Consider the following 17,482-nt stretch of genomic DNA (forward strand, 5'->3'; position numbering starts at 1 on the left):
AATGTAAGAGGGTTCCCCTTTCTCCGCATCCTCACCAACATCTGTCGTTTCCTGGGTGGTTAATTTTAGCCATTCTGGCTGGTGTGCGGTGGTATTTCATTGTGGTTTTGATTTGTATTTCCCTGATGCCAAGTGATGTGGAGCATTTTTTCATGTGTCTGTTAGCCATTTGTATGTCTTCTTTGGAGAAATGTCTGTTCATGTCTTCTGCCCATTTCTTGATTGTTAATCCTCATTTTAAAAAACAACTAGCAGCCTTCTATTTCATCAATTTCTGTTGCTTGAGCTTTAATACTTAAAACTAGGTTATTTTGGATAATTTTGGCTCTTATAACATTTGTATGTGTGTCTTTATATTAAAATTAGTACTTATAATAGTATTTTTCATTATTAAAAGTAAAATGTTTTTATTAAATTATAAAATGTTTATATAAATAATATTAAGAGGGGGATGGGCAAAATGGGTGAAAGGGAGTGGGAGCTAGAGGTTTTCAGTTGTGGAATAAATAAGTCATGAGATGAAAGGTATAACATAGACAGTATAGCCAACGGTATTGTAATAGTGTTGTATGGTGACAGATGGTAGCTACACTTGTGGTGAGCATAACATAATATAAAGAGATGTTGGATCACTATGTTGTACGCTTGAAACTGGTGTACCATTGTGTGTCATATATACTTCAATTAAAAAAGTAGAATATGCTTGTCATGTTGTATAGAATGAAGAAATCCAGCTGTCTCAGAAAAGTCTTCCTTCATTACAGTATTTTTGCTTGCAGGATGAAGATGAGCTGGATTCCCACACCATGGTGAAGACTAGCTCAGAGAGTGTGGGCACAATGAAGGCCACAAGCACAATGAGTGAAGGGGCCCAGACCATGATTGAACATAATAGCACGATGTTAGAATCTGACCTGGGGACCATGGTTATAAACAGTGAAGATGAAGAAGAAGATGGAACTATGAAAAGTATGTGGCTTTTTCCTGTTGAATATTAATTTTCTATTTTAAAAATACACTTCTGTTGAAACCAGGATAGTTCTGTCTTACTTTTTATAGCCAGTTGTGGAAAATTTTGTTTCTGGGCATTATTTAACAGTTAAAAAAGTATGGCATAAATAAATTTTTAAAAAAATTTTAGTATAGCAGAAAGCAGCACATCTCTAACTTAGGGTTATGGAGCTTTTTTCTGTTAAAAGATGCTAACCCGTAACTTAATTTAATTTGTAAAGTATTTTAGAGATAAAAAGATAGCATTCCTAACATTTACTTTTCCAATAAAAAAGTGAACATAAAACTCTGTTCCAATAAATACAACATAATATTATTTTATGTTGTCTAAATTATCAGTTAAGCCACAGATGACAGGGGGGTGCAAGCCAAGAGAAGAAACAAGGGCTTGCTTGGGAAAAGAAGAAACACTAGAAAGAAGAATCAAGAGACAGGGATACTCCTGGAGAAAATTCAGTTCAGTGCATATTTACTACCACTTGTCGTTTGTGAGGCACTGTGCCAGGTGTGCTGAGAGGGCTAAAATGATGACTGAGACATTCTCTCTGATCTCTGTTGCTTACAGAGGGATGAAGAGAGAGATACTTTCAGAGACTAGCATTTCTTTTTGTGTATGTATAACTTTTTTAAGATTGCAGTTAACAAGGTAGGACATTGTGATTTCACAGTTAGAGGCAAAAGCAGATTAATTACCTTTGGATACCTACTGACCTTCCTCTTCCCCCTACTACCCTAGTCACGTGTGGTCAGTGTCAAAGTCTACACACTAGGCTGTTCTCCACTACACGGCACTGCTTCTAAGTGGCACAAAAGCAGTAATACATGATTTCTTGCATTATACAGCCTAGAAAGTTATAAATATTCAGGGATTTGCTTCTATTATAAAGTGAAAATAGGAAGCAGTTTCCTCTGTGACATTTCTGTTTTCTTCTTGCTACTCCCCCCATGAGGCTGCTTAGTAAGTCTTACCTCATGGCTTCAAGCCATTTGTTCACTGCTCTTGCTTTCTTCACATTCCCTAGTACCTACAGCACATTATGGTTGTAGACTTTGAAAGGTAGGGTCATGAAGCACAAAATGCAAGCAGATTGCCATAGGGTTATACCTGGGTGGGAACTGGGAAAGGGATATGAATTTATTTTTAATCTCCCACAACTGTGAGTCTCCTGAGCCTTTACCCTGGAAAGCAACCTGAAACGTGTATTCCTAGCTAGGCTTCTGACTACAGTAGGCATTCTGCATCCAGAACAGGCTTACCCAATGGTATCGGATGGTCTTGGAGCCTCCAAAGCCAGCTAGTGCTAGGGTACAAGTTACGTGCCCTGTAGATCAAAAAGACCCTATGATAAGACAGTTTACAACATATTACCTATTAGCATGTAGCATCACTTTTCCACAGATGATAAAATTCTTTTAGTGAAACTCTCATTCTTAGCAGACCAGTTAGAGGACCATTGAGTGCTTTGTCATATCTTCTAGAGAGCTACTGATCTCCCTACAAAACTATATAAACAACTTTTTCTATGCAGTCACATAGTTGAATGTCAACATATAATCAGTGGTTATTAAAAACAAGTTTTTATACAATCTAATTCGTGTTGGATTATATTTCAAGGAAGTGGTATGTGATGACGATTTATCAGACATCATACTTTAAAATTACAGTACAGATTTCCACATATTTTTTGTAGTGAGTTTTAGCTTTGACAGCCACAGAAATCATTCAATATATGTTACAATTTTATGCCCTAAATATGATATTTTTGGGCCCCACAGAGATTTTACTGAAAGCTCCTTTTTAGGTTGAGCAGATAGTGGCTTATATACTTGCATTTGTTTATGTGCTTTAGCAAATTTTAAATCCCATGAGCCAACTTTCCATGTATTTTAAGTGTCTGCAATTTAGACATCATTCTGTAATGTGGGACTTACGTGTTCCCCAGAATCTAATCAAGTGATGTTAGTGTAACCCGCAGGGTTATTCGTACTGTAGTATAGCAATAGTAAAGAATATAAAGAAGTTATTGAGGCAGAACTTACTTACCCTGAAACCACATAATTAGTTTTAGTTGTTTTTTTTTTCATGATCTAAATCTTCTTTAAAACTTCTTAGATTAGTTGGTATGAGTTCTCTGGTTATGTCATACCAAAGCCCCATTTTCTAATATGTCTCTAGCATTTTTGTCCCCCCCCAAAATTATAGCAACATATTATTTTTAATTTTCTAAAATCTCTACAATGTTATATTGTGTGCTGAGAATCCTGATTTCCATAACCTTTTCCATTGGAGTCTCAAATGAGTTATCATATTCTTGTCAGTTTAAATTATGTTTGCATATTCTTTTATACCTTTATTCATGAAGCTAGAAATTATGGACCTGTTTTCCTTCTAAAAAGTGTGGTGATATGACTCTAGGAAACAAGTTACTTTTTTTTAAGTTTTATTTATTTATTTGACAGAGAGAGCATAAGTAGGCAGAGCAGGAGGGAGAGGGAGAGGGAGAAGCAGGCTCCCCGCTGAGCAGAGAGCCCCATGCAGGGCTCTATCCCAGGAGCCTGGAATCAGAAGCAAAGTTATTAAAAGATCTTTTGAAGGGAAGTAGAGAAAAGTGACAAAAAATATTTAAAATTTGAACTGTTTTGAGGGCGCCTGGGTGGCTCAGTCGGTAAGCATCTGCCTTTAGCTCAGGTCATGATCCCAGGGTCCTGGGATCAAGCTCCGTATCGGGCTCCCTGCTCGGCGGGAAGCCTGCTTCTCCCTCTCCCACTCCCCCTGCTTATGTTACCTGTCTCGCTATCTCTCTCTCTGTCAGATAGATAAATAAAATCTTAAAAAAATAAAGTTTGATGTTTTTTAAAAAAGTGGGTATAAGGGCATGTCTCCAGAAGAACTCTTGAAACCTGTTTTCAGCGATGGCATCACTTTCACCCCCCCTTTCCCACTGACCCCACTCACATCTCCCTGGGGCCTCCTCAGAGCCCAGGGGATGTCCAGGCTTCTGCCTGGCAACCCAGGTCTTTTACACTCTGGCACCAGAGTCAGATGGCTCTCTCCATCCTTATATATTGTGCTTTTATCCAGTTGGAATTATGCATGTTTGACAGTAGGTATAAGCAGGTTAGTTGTCATTAAGGAAATTAACATTTGGGACTTTGCATCCTGAAGGAGTGGATGAGGAAGGTCAAGAATCCATTCTCATCACATTTCTGAGATAATGAGATTGTTTCTTTGGAAGTAGCTCTGGGAAAGTGGTTGTTTCAGCAAAGAGAAGATCGGGGTCTTTTACCTTGTTCAGCTTAGATCTACACAGTTCTGTTTTCTGTGGTGGAACTTTCTGGTCTTACAGAGGTGGGGCTGGATTGGTAGCTCTAGTTGCCGGGAGGAGAAGCTGTCTCTTTTGGTATCTGAGGAAGAGCCACACTCTCCAGCCAGGTTAGAGATTATGCTTCTTGGCTTTAGCCACTCCCTCATTCATATCCTTAACTTCTCTGCCCTATTCTCTTTCTTTTTCCCTCCTGGCAAAATGTGACTGTGGGTCAGTCTGTTTGTCCATCTTCTGTGCATCTTCACCAGGGCTGCTGCGTGCTGATGGAAGCAATCTCAGATCTGTACAGATGAGGATAACCACTTGGGCCCTCAGAACTTTCCTAGAGGCCTATGTTTCTCTCCTTCAGCTCTTTCTCCTACAAAGTGGCTATTTTAGACCTTCATGAAATTTCTTCCTGCCACTTCTCCTCTCAGTTTCAATAGATAACCTTGCTTTCTGCTTCATAGAGAAAAAAATTAAACAATGTCACATGAGAACATAGAAAAGCTATATAGGTGTTTTAGACATAGACTTTGGTATAAGATAGAAAAATTAGGCCATCCTTAACTTCTTTTTCTTCCTCACCCCTCACTGAATGAACCTCATCTCATGAGTTCCGCCTCCTGAATATCTCTGTCCTCTCCCTACCGTCTCTGCTTGCATTTCTGTAGTGTAGATCCTCATAGTCTCTCACGTGAAAGGTTTCCTAACCCCTGCCTCCATTCTTGGTCCCTGCACTCCTCACAGATTCAACATATCTCTCTTCTACTTATGGCTCTCCAGCGACTCCCCGCTGCTCTTAAAGCCCAGCGTGGGTTAAAAATCAGTGGACACTCTGGTGTCTGCTCACCTTTCCATTTTCATGGTTCACTGTTCCCTGTCCAGCCTTTTTCCAGCTCCTCAGCTCTTAAAATGCTCTTTCATGCCTTTAGGCTTTTGTTCTGCCCAGTCCCTCCGTTTGGATTGCTGATTCCTTGGCTAATTCATATTCATCCTCTTCGGCTCATTTAAGGGGTTGTCCCTCCCACAGGCTGCCACCTCACTTCATGCTGTTACTCTGAATAGCGGTTGTCACACTGTGTTCTCATTGCTTGTTTCTCTGTGATTATCTGTTTACTCCCCACTGTATTCCCAATGCTTAATGCGATATCCAGCACAATAGTAAAAGTTCATTAAATATTTTCTGACCAGATGATGCGGTGTAGTGAAAAGACCGTGGGATTTAAAGTCAGACCACATTTAATTGTGTTCATCTTTTCTGAGCTTCAGTGATGTGTATTTGTTTCTCTGTTTTTTGTGTGTATGTGTGTGAGTGTGGATTAATTTAGGTAAATTCGGCACTTAGCAGAGTAGGTCATCAGTAAGGTATAATCTCCATCTGCTCAGCCTGTCAGTTTGGCCTTCCAACAGCTTGGAAAGCTGGAGCATCTGGAGAGCCCGGCCTTGCTTCCTGCACAGTGAGGGAGGCCTGGTCTTCCTGGGACTGCACATGTTGAGCCGTTGTGCTCAGTGGCTCTGTCCTTTTCCTTCCCAAGGTAAGCTCTTGCTCCCACCTTCCCCTGCCTCCTGCAAGACCTTGCTCCATCTCTAGTTATTCAGTAAGATAGCCAGAGGGGATGCTATAGAGAATAATGACCTCCAAAATGAACAGGGTAGCACAGACATAAATGTGAGTAATTTGAACGGCAAGATGAGGAAATGGTGAGGGAGCACGCAGCTGATAAGATATCTCCTAAGTAGGAGTCTGATCAGTAATATGTGTTGAGATAACTTGCAAGTGGGAGAACTATATTACATTGTTTGTGAAATTTGATGTCTCTTTGAGAAAGGTGGTAAAAAGTACCACAGAAGCATGGAAGAGTAAATTTGAATTTTATTATTATTTTTTTTTATTTTCAGAAAAAAATGTGTGGATTTCTCAAATTAGAGTTGTCATCAATGGGGGGTCTGGCATGGGCCAACATTGTGTTTAGGACTTTGCATACATGATCTCACTGACCCCCCACAAGGAACCTGTAGAGTAGCATTGTTACTACCATTTGCCCCTAAGAAAACTGAGACTCGGCAATGTGAAGCGATTCGTCCAAGGTCTCACAGCAAGTAAGCGGTGGAACCAGTCAATAGACCCAGGTTTGGCCCCCAAATCATATCATTACTCAGGGGCTGGTGAACTTGACATCCCTCTTGGGCAGGAGTCTAAAACATCTTTGAATCCTTTAGCAAAGGAGACCTGGATCATTATAACTCCACATAGGTTGCTGGGACCAAATCATCTCAGAATAATATTATTTCCTTTTTTAGACAGCATTGCTAAGCTTCTAGGTCAGAGGAAGTGCTGGGTTTCAATATTGTGTTTTAGGAGTTTGGAAAGGTATTTGACAAGGTCTCTGAAGAGATCCTTGTAGACACTGTGTAGTATGAAGTAGGTGATAGTCCTGCTATGAGGGTTGAACAGTTATACCTAAATAGGCTTGTATCAGTCAGGGTTGATTGGAGGACACAGAAACTGCTCTAGGTGGTTTTAAACATAAAGAGATTTAAGTCAGAGATGTGAATATTAACAAAATCAGTGGAAAGGTTGGAGGAGAGGGCTGTGTAGACCAGGCCTCCAGGAATGACTCCTACATCCCAGAAGTGACCCCGCCTGGAACCTCGACTGCTCTCGTCAGGAAGGCAGTGAATCCAGAGGCTGCCATTGGCCTCTGGAGTTCAGTACTACAGACTGAGCTCAGTCCCTGTTGCTCTTCTGGGACGTGAACGCTACCAGTGCTCCTGCACCTGGGAGGCTGGTGACTGGATGCTGGCATGCTGCTCTCAGACCCTCACAGCTTCGTAACCACGCTTGCCAGAGGCTCACGGCCTCTGCCTCACCTCTTGCTTTCCCACTCATGAGAAAGTGCATTATTCAGGATAAGGTGCAGGGAGTTCTGGGAAATGCGGTGTTTAGCTCTCTGGAGGCAATGGGGCGATTGCTAGATTTCAGTCAACCATAGTGTTAAATCATAAATTGTCAACGAGAAGATTTCTCATTGATGCTCTAGGGCTTAGGCCTCAGCCCTGGCTAGGCTCAACATTTTTTACAGAAACTTGGATGAAGCTATAGAATGAAAGTCTGTTAGAATTGCAAATGACGTGAAGTGGAGCAAAATAAAAATACATTTTAAGACACGATCAGGATCCTCAGAGATCTCCACAGGCCGGAGCAGTGGGCTTGATTTACAAGATAAATCCTGCTTGTGCATCTGTGTAACTAACCTCACAAGTGTCCTTCATAACAGTAGCCCCTCAGAGATGCGGGTTCTGCAGACCAGAGTAAGGCCTGGGCATCTCTAAACAATAAAACATATGTGCTATGGTGAGCGCTGTGAATTGTGTAGGACTGTTGAATCACAGACGTGTACCTCTGAAACAAATAATACATTATATGTTAAAAAAAAAAAGATAGTAGGAAGGGAAAAATGAAGGGGGGAAATCAAAGGGGGAGACGAACCATGAGAGACTATGGACTCTGAGAAACAAACTGAGGGTTCTAGAGGGGAGGGGGTGGGGGATGGGTCAGCCTGGTGATGGGTATTAAAGAGGGCACGTACTGAATGGAGCACTGGGTGTTACACCCAAACAGTGAATCATGGAGCACTACATCAAAAACTAATGATGTAATGTATGGTGATTAACATAACATAATAAAATAAACAAAACAAAAAAAAAACCCCAAAATATCAAAATAGCAAAACGGTACAAGTACTTCTGAGGTGCGGCTAGGACTGATAACCATTTTTTAGAAGGAGGAAATAAGCAGCTTCACTCGGCTCTCAGGGCCTAGAACTTACCTGGAGTATTTAGGAAGGGTGGAGACACAGTGGAGCATATTCAGCAGAGAGTGAGCCAGATGGTAAAGTAAAACGGAGGCCATGTTGTATTAAGAATGGGTAGAGGAGGGGCGCCTGGGTGGCTCAGTCCATTAAGCGTCTGACTCTTGAGCTCAGCTCAGGTCTTGGTCTCAGGGTGGTGAGTTCGAGCCCTGCATTGGGCTCCACATTGGATGTGGAGTCTACTTAAAAAAGAAAAAAAAAAAAAAGAGCAGGTAGAGGAATAACTGGTCATGTTTAGGTTTTACATTGTTTATTTATATTAACCTTTCACAACCTGTTTATCTTTTTTTTATCAATGATTAAATATTGGGTTAAGTAATTGTAATTGAATATGTATTTTTAAAATGTCTTCTTTTCATATACCTGTAATAGTGACTTTTAAAATATATCACAGTTTATTGTTTCATTTTGGAGAGTACATTTATGTAGTTTCATTTAATTACTAAGAGAAAAAAAATTAGGTTCTGCTTCAGATTTTTAGGAGTTTATCCTGGAAATAGGTTCTAGATTGATTTTAAAAGAAAGGGTTTAAGAGAGATACCAAGAAGGGGAGACTGACCATTGGGTATTCCTGTTCCCTCATTCATCTAATGTCCCTGGATGAAATTTTAAGTGAGAGACCATTTGCTCTGACCAACAACTTCCATGTCCCATTCTTTGCTTAGTGACATCTTCTCTCCAAGCCCTGGTTCAGTTTCTTTCCTTCCTTCTTCCTCCCCAAACCTATTTTAGGAAAGTATCAGATATGTAGTTATAAAATGATTAATAATGTTTTATGTTCATGAGTTCCCCCCCCAAATTACAGAGCTTTGGGCCAAAGGAGTAAATTGCTAAGGATGGAATTTGATTGCGAAGAAACAATTAACCAGAGTGTGTAGGCGAAATCCCATTCCCACATCAGAGATCTTACCATTCTTTCATGAAAAACTTCTGTATGCGTCTTTAACTGATGCCGCATGCATCTTTAACTGTTAAGATTGATCTAGCACATGACATAACAATAAAGGTGACAACAGTAAACTACAGCTCCCACTTGCAGCTGGGTGCAAATACCCATGATAATACTGGGTAGTTAGCAGCCCTTGGTTTTCCTTTACAGAGGTACAAAATATCCAGCTAATGTGTGGCTACAGTGGTTTGGAACTGTTTGTGTAGGTATTTTGGTCATAGGATACCTCTTTTACTAGCAAAAGCACAAGCATGTAAATAGGAGTCTTCCTTGTACAAATGAAAATCTTTCTTGTAAAGGCCTCTGAAGAAAGGGTTTCCATAGACACACAGTGGCCATTACAATGGTCATTACTCATACAGGAAATCATCCCTTTTATTTAACTAAAATCCTTGGGCTTCAATCTGTCTGTTTCCCTTTATTCTGCCCTCACTGAAGATGGAAAACAGCTGGTCACTCTTTTCTGTGGAAGAACCCTTCATATACACTTGGATACTTATTAAATTGTATCTGCAGACTTATTCTGGCTGAACAATTTCAGTCCCTTTAACCTTTGTGCGGGTATTATTTTCTAAGCTTTTAATCTTTTTTATGAACAGCCTCTGGATCTTCTCCATGTTGTTTGTATCCTCCTTTGTTTTAAAATAGTCTGATGAAGTTAAGAAAAAGCTGATGTCAGTAGCTTCTGTATTAACATCCTGGTTTTTATATGTATTCACCATACTCTTGGCAACAAATTAAAGGACAGATTTCCAGGATCATTAATCAGGTGGAACACCCACATCTTAAAATATTTTTAGAAGAACAAATTAGGTAATATTCATAAATCCCTTTGATGTCGAAATATCTTATGCTAAAGTTGTGATTAATTGTTGTTTCATTCCCTATACTTAAGTGTCTTTGTCATAATCATGTTAAAAAATTAAAAATTAAACAAATTACATTTTGTTAAAGTATTTTAGAAATTCCTTTCTATATTTAAATTTCCATGAAGGCATTTTACCTGTTTAGAAGACATGTGCAAATTAAGAAAGTTAATGACTAATTGTGGGTAGACTGGCATATTTGCTCCAGGTATTATATTTACACAATTTAGTTTCCTTGCACATGTTCTGGGGAATGTGTGAAGGAGAAGGAAAACAATTTTTTTCCTTAAAATTTCACATGCACAAAGGGATTGAGTGGTGATTATTTTATTCTTTATTGCTGCAGAATTTTTAGTTCCACAGCAAGTAGTTGAAGGAATTGGGGCCAAAATTAAGGAACGAGGTCATTTGGAACATTAAGTTTATTATTAAAATAAAAACATATTTTTATAAGCTAGGGTCAGAATTCAGCTGCAACTGGAGAAATTGTTGTCAATTTAATGTGACTATTCTTTCTGTGTTTAAAAAAAGTATTTGCCATAGCAACCATAATCACGTAAGACAGAGCTTACAACCTCGACACTTTGTGCCTCACTCCTGTTGAAGGACGTACTATTTTTTTTTTCCTTTTTTAAAAAATAAGTTGTAAGTCAGAAACATCATCCTGTCTGTCCCACAATTCTGTGAACATGCATCTCCATGGAGACTCTGTTGCATGCCGTGGGCATGTGTTTGACATTGTGTAGTTAAACATTACTAGGCAATTACAGCTGCCCCCCACCACATAACTTTTAAAACAAACCTAACCTATTTTTGTCCTTAGAAATTTTCAAAAGTTGTTTTTAAAATTTTCTTTACATATAACAAAGATAAGTTCTAAATGTTAATACTGTCTTAAATAATGGAAAATATTTGGAACTATAAGCACGTACATTTGAGTAAAAAATTATGTATCAGCATATCTTGTTATAAAGTCATCCAAAAAGAAAAATCTAATGGAATAGACTGCCTTCTTTTACTTAAGTTGGTTTTTAGACTTTTGTTAACTCTCTATGGGAATGTTTATTTCTAACTTAGGAACAGGTTAGTTTCCAAAATTTTGAGTGTGGAACCCAACAGGCATTTTACCATAGGTTTTTAGGCCAGCCTGTAAAAGACACTTAAAATTATGGTGTATCTGAAACGTGGTGAAAATTAAACCACTGTGTAGAATAGTAGATTTCAGGTTTCAAATTGGGGTGGGTTCCTGTCATGAAACTGAAGATTGCTGCTCCTACCAGTTCCTTGCTGCTCCTACCAGTTCCTATGTCCTTCACTTGGGAATAGAAAAGTATCAGTTAGGGACTGAAGTTGGCTCTATGTACCCAAAACCCAAATAATAGTGATTTTAACAAAATAGGATTAATTTCTTTTCTCATTTAGTAAGAAATCCAAAAACAGAATGTCCTGCGTTGGTAGAGTGACTTCATGCTGTCATTACAGATTGTTTCTGTGACACTGTCTTTGAGGTATTACTCTTCCCTTGTCCTCCTGCTTACAGAATAACTGCTAAATCTTCAGCCATCAAGTCTACATTCCAGGCATCCAGGCAGGAGGGAAGAGCAAGAAGAAACAGGGTGGGGTAGAACCCATAACAAGAAAATAGAAAGTTTTCCCAGAAACCCTCTTCTTTAGCGTCATTGGCCAGAATTGTGTTACCTGGCCATTCCTCTCCTCAAAGAAGGGGAGTCTGTAGATATTAGGTAGGCAGATTTTTCACTTTGAGACCCTGGGACACTATTGCTGGCTCATATGTCTCATGATAGAAGCTCCTGATTAAGACACAGGACCAGCAAGGACTGTTGGGATGTAAGTGTAGATTCCCGGGATGAAATTTCTTAGTGGTTTTTTTTCTTCGGACTGTCTCTTCCCTTTTTATAGTCACTACTCACTACTCATTTCTGACCATGCTTTTACTCTTCTGACTCATTGCAGGCAAGAATACTGTCTGGCTTTATCCTTTTTCCTTACTCTGCGTCTCTAAAGGAAGTACCTACCAAGCCCATCTTACTTTTTGTTGTGAAGGTTTTTATAATGACTAAAGTTTTCCCCCACTTTATTCTCTGTACTGGAAGAGCAACTTTGGAGATTTTGTTTTTCTCCTCCCCTTTCTTGTGCATGTTGCTGCTCTTAAAATGTAGGCCCTATTAGAATAGCTACTCTTTAAATATTAGTTTCCAATAAGAAAAGATTAATCTTGTATTTACTCGGATACAGAGGTCTGAATTAAGAGTCACTGGTATATCCGAAGATTCTGGACTATTACAGTGCAGCACCAGGACACTGGTGAAGATTCTGGGAGGAAGAGTTTCGTACCTCCTAGGTGAGAAGAAAACAAGGAAGGCTGGCTGCAGCCTCTTTGATGAAGCCAGTGTTGACTGGAAGGAAAGGGACGAAGAGCAGTGTGAGCCTGGCCTGGTGGAGGAAGCCGGGAGGAGCAGGGGTCAGGGAGAGCTGTTTTCCTCGGTGGATTCATGGTGTTGTAATATGCTTTTGTTTTGTTTTGTTTTTCTCAAAGCACCTCCATGTGCGAAATTTATTTTTTAAAGAATGCTATCTAGAAGTTTGCTTCAATGAAAAGTTCTCTATATTTGTCAAATGCAGCTAGTAATTGTGATCCTCATGGATTTCTTACTTTCCCAGGAATTAGTTCCCAATGAACCCATTTTTACTCTGATTCTGATTTTACTATATAAACATTGAAAACCCTCTCTTGTACCAAATGTCAAAGTTTTGAGATCTTTGTACATGTAACCCATCCTAAGACAAGCTGGTTAAAATAAGAACTTACAACACAAATAAATAATCCTGTTATAAAATTACTCCTAAAGGAAAAAAAGAAAAGAATACTGAGCAAAGAAAGGTTTTATTTGAGGGAGTATCTTTCTTCCCTCAATCGTTTGATTTACTCAGTTATTTTATAGAAAATTTACTGAGCTACACTTGTAATATTTTCTTTTTTTTTCCTCATACAAAGGGCACAGGTGGAGAATAATTGAGATGAAATTCCTGGATTTATTTTGGAATAAAAGGTTGCCATAGGAACCAAATTTCAATTCGAAAGATGTCTTATAATGATAAGACCCAGAGATGAATTGAGGGTTCTTAAAATCTGTTGAAAATGTTAATGGAATGTATATGTCCCATCCAAATGTCAGTGATTTAACCTTGTCGGATTAACCAATTTCTTTTTTTAACAGAAGGAGATTTTTAGGGAGGAAAGTTGAAGATAAAGTATCATAAACACAAAATCTTTATATTACATGTGTTGATCATTAAAATATACATTTTCTCCTGTATTTTGTTCATTTTTAACATACCACTAAAGTCTGCTCCGACAGGGAATCTAAAGGCAGCTTTGGCTGTTATCTTGATACACTGTCCCTAAGGAGTTCTTTTTTCATGGATTTTGTATTTGAGATGCGAGAATGTTCTAAGTCCTGAAAGTTTACTGTGCATATTGATGTTTTATACTATCCTAATTTTGATGGAATGCCTCAGTATCTTTTCAGGGAGTACCATTTGGGTCCCAGATGTCTTGTCACACTTATTTTCAAGCCTTCTAAAGCCTGAGCAGCTCTAATTGGAGGATGTCTTTTTTTTTTTAATTTAATTTTATTATGTTATGTTAATCACCATATATTACATCATTAGTTTTTGATGTAGTGTGCCATGATTCATTGTTTGAGTATAACACCCAGTGTTCCATTCAATACGTGCCCTCTCTAATACCCATCACCAAGCTAACCCATCCCCCCACCCTCCTCCCCTCAAGAATGAGTCTTTAGATAAACAGTTTTTTGTTTCTTTTTTTTTTCCACTAACACATGCATATTCTGAGTATCAGATTCCTTCTGACTTTACTGGGACAGATCATTCTAAAAATTGTAGTAGTCACAATTTCTCAAATTTATTATTGCCAATAGACAGTTGCTGGTAAAGAAATACTAGCAGCCTCTACTAATTCAAAAGTAATGATGTTGAAAAGCCACATACCATCTCATTAGCTCTTCCTCATGCCATCGATGTTGAACATCTGGGTGGATAATCAAAAACACTTGTTGATGATCGTAGTTATTTGTGAAATTATTTGGGTAAAGGATTTGGGTTCCTACATTAGGGAACCTATAGTTTAATGAAAAGGTGAACTCAAAAAAATATATAAAAGACATAATTCATAGGCTAAAAATAAAAAGGAAACACTACTTTTAACTAATAATTATTCTTGTTTGCTTACATTGTATCGTAATGACTCACTTGATTGATCAGGGATTATGTTCAACCATCAAAACACCAGTGAGAAAACGAAAAAGGCCTCTGGGTAGGTATTAAAAAATAACATCACTTGCTTATAAATAAAGATCTGCAGATGTATAGAGAAAAACTTGGTTAACTTAAAAGAATAGTTACCTTAAAAACATATAATCAGCAGGGTCTCGAGCTCTTTATACAACCGATGTTCATTGCAGCGTTATTCACGATAGTCAAAAGATGGAAGCAACTCAGGTATTCATTGCCAGATATATGGATAAACAAAATGTGACATATACATACAATGGAATATTATTTAGCTTAAAAAGGAAAGGAATTCTAACACATGCTACACCATGGATGAACCTTATGGACATTGAGCTTTAGAACTTAGCTTTGGCTTTAGAACTGAGAGGTTTGAGGTAACAATAACTCACCTCAGATGAGGTGTCCAATAGTAAGCAGCAGGAAAGTTAGAGATAGAACTTAGAAGTGAGCTTTAGAAATAAAAAAATTGGTTTTCTGACTTAAATATGGCAGAACTCTAGAAATAGAACTTAGAAGCAAGGTCTGGGAGTTAAGAGTCAGAAATAAACGTGAAACGAGGGGAGTCCAGGATGAGGTGGAATCAGCTATAAAGACCAGAGGGAAGACATTTAAGATAAACCTGGGTAAGTCCTTATAACTTCTTTAGTTTATAGTGGTGCACAATGACAATAACAATGCAAGCTTACATATTTACAACTAAACAGGTTTTAAAATTTTACTTCGTTTGACAAATTTCAAATATACTTGAAATGATTTTTTAATAAAATTATAATTTTTGCCAAAATTCTGAAGTGTTTCTCCAATCTAAGAATATTGTAGATCTCTGCCTGATCATTAGTTGAATTTTTATGTGGCCTGGCTATTTTTGTTTTTTCATTATTTCATTTTACTTTGTTCTTCACTAAATTGACAGTATTGGCCTTGAATCTGACCAGTGCAAATGTATTATATTGCTGAATAAAAAAAAACTTCATACTTCAGTAAGAGCCATACTTCTTTAAGTATAAAAATTTATACCCCCCTGTGTTCTTTGTTTACCTAAGGAAATGCAACTTCACCACAAGTACAAAGACCGTCTTTCATGGACTACTTTGATAAACAGGATTTCAAGAATAAGAGTCACGACAACTGTAATCAGAACATGCATGAACCCTTCCCTATGTCCAAAAATGTTTTTCCTGATAACTGGAAAGTTCCTCAAGATGGAGACTTTGACTTTGTAAGTACATTTTAATTCTTCCATTTGTGTTTTATCCTTCTTCATTTTACCATCACATTGAGCAGCACAGTTTGTGTGTCTTTGTAAAATTTAGACTGTGTATTAATATTCAGCACAGAGCTATGTGTGTGGGTAGAGGAGCGGAGAAACTGTAGTTTGCTTGTAGACAGGCACCTGCAGAGAAATGTAAATAATTGCTTATATCAGAGCCCAAATTTAGAGAAATGTTTAGGACTCTTTAAAATAACGACTATGTCAAAAAACATTTTTAAGTAATGCAAATATGAGATACTCTGACAGCAAATTCAGTTTCCAAAATAAATGACGCAAAGGTATTTATGACATAGACTTTGAGACATTTGCCTCAACTTTGAAAGTTAATTGAATTAGTTTCTACTTGAGTAAGTGTTAATTTCACTTGGTTTGTCAGAAATAATAGTCCTATTGTATATCTGGTTAGCATGTAAATGTCAATATAAAACTGCATTATTGCTTCTTTGTTATGTTTTCCCTTTATTTCTTCTGCCCTGCTCCTTATTATTCATTTCTTTTAAAGAATGTGTATATTATAGGTAAACATTTCTGAAGCAACTGTTTCCACATCTTGAGGGAGTAAATTCTCAAAATGAGTTCTTTGATGGAGTAGAAGTTTTTTTGAAGTAAACTTTTATTTTAGCATGTTTTAAATAATGTTACTTTTCTGTTCTGTAAGATTTTTTCCACATAAAATAACTACAATCCTTTATAGCTATATATATTAATACATTTATAAGTGGATAGAATTTTAGATATATATATCTTTAAAATTTTTAAGTAATAATAAGCCGTTTTGCTTCATCAGTATGCCTCTAAATGCTTTGGGATTATAAATATTTTTAATGTTAAGTACTTTTCTCCTAAATACTGTGATTATTTGTGCTTTTAAATAATCATATGATACTAAAGTTTCAAAATCTGTCCCCAGTATAGTTAGTATGACTTGCTAGCAAATATTAGCAATGGCACAAGTTTGCCTGAAAACATTAATTGTAACATCTGCTTATTTTTGTTTTTTCAATTTTGAAGTTAGATATTAGAAAATAAAATCTGTGTTTCTGTAGTTCTGGTAAGATTTCATTTTAAGCCATCTACTTTTTAAAAAATCATAAATTATTTAGAACGCTGACATTCAAGCTTTAAATCATTCATGAACATAATGAATTATGTAAAGTGTTTAGCATCAAAGAACTCTGTCTTGTCTCAGTTGGAATAAATCTTAATAGTCTGGGAAACAGTTTGAAATGAGCTAGAAAGTAATGAATAAGTTATCTTGGTTAAGAAAGAGCAAATAAAATGATTTAATTCTGCTTCAGTTAGTCTTTGCTACCATTCCCAAAACTTTTAGTGGCTTAAAATAGCAGCTTTTTATTTGTTCACAATTTTGTGGGTATGCATTGTGACTAAGTTCAGCTGAGTGGTTCTTCTGCTGGTCTCACCTGGGGTCTCTCATTTGGCAGCTTGACTGGATCTGAATGATCTCTGTAAAATTACCTCACTCTTGTGTCTGGCAGTGGTGCCCACACTAGGCTAGGCCATATGATGCTATCAGGCAAGCCTGGCATTTTGATGCGGTGGTAGCAGCCGACCAAGAGGGTGACAGCAGAAGTTGTAAGACCTCTTCAGACCTATGCCTAGAACCTGCACAGGGTCCATTAATAATAGCATCAAAAAGAATGAATACTTAGGAATAATCTTAACCGAGGAGGTGAAAGACTTAAAACACTGAAAACTACAAAGCATTGCTGAAAGAAATAAAAGACACCAATACATGGGAAGATATTTCATGTTCATGGATTACAAGATTTAATATTGTTAAGATGTCAGTATTGCCCAAAGCAATCTACAGATTTAGTGTAATCTCTGTCAAAATCCCAGTGACT

At 37.6% G+C, this 17,482-nt stretch overlaps 1 protein-coding gene across 1 annotated transcript in view; it reads left to right on the plus strand.

Annotated features, from left to right (window-relative positions):
• The window catches only part of STK3 (serine/threonine kinase 3), a 267,876-nt gene that overhangs the window by 188,890 nt on the left and 61,504 nt on the right, over positions 1-17,482 (plus strand). Inside the window, exons 9-10 of the mRNA XM_028113356.2 lie at positions 780-969; positions 15,388-15,563. Of these exons, the coding sequence (XP_027969157.1) occupies positions 780-969; positions 15,388-15,563 (366 nt within the window). The remainder of the gene's footprint in view (positions 1-779; positions 970-15,387; positions 15,564-17,482) is intronic.

This window comes from Eumetopias jubatus, unplaced genomic scaffold, assembly GCF_037043125.1.
Source record: "Eumetopias jubatus isolate StellerSeaLion01/CBP00866 unplaced genomic scaffold, mEumJub1_p1.0 scaffold_4, whole genome shotgun sequence".
Lineage (NCBI taxonomy): Eukaryota > Metazoa > Chordata > Mammalia > Carnivora > Otariidae > Eumetopias > Eumetopias jubatus.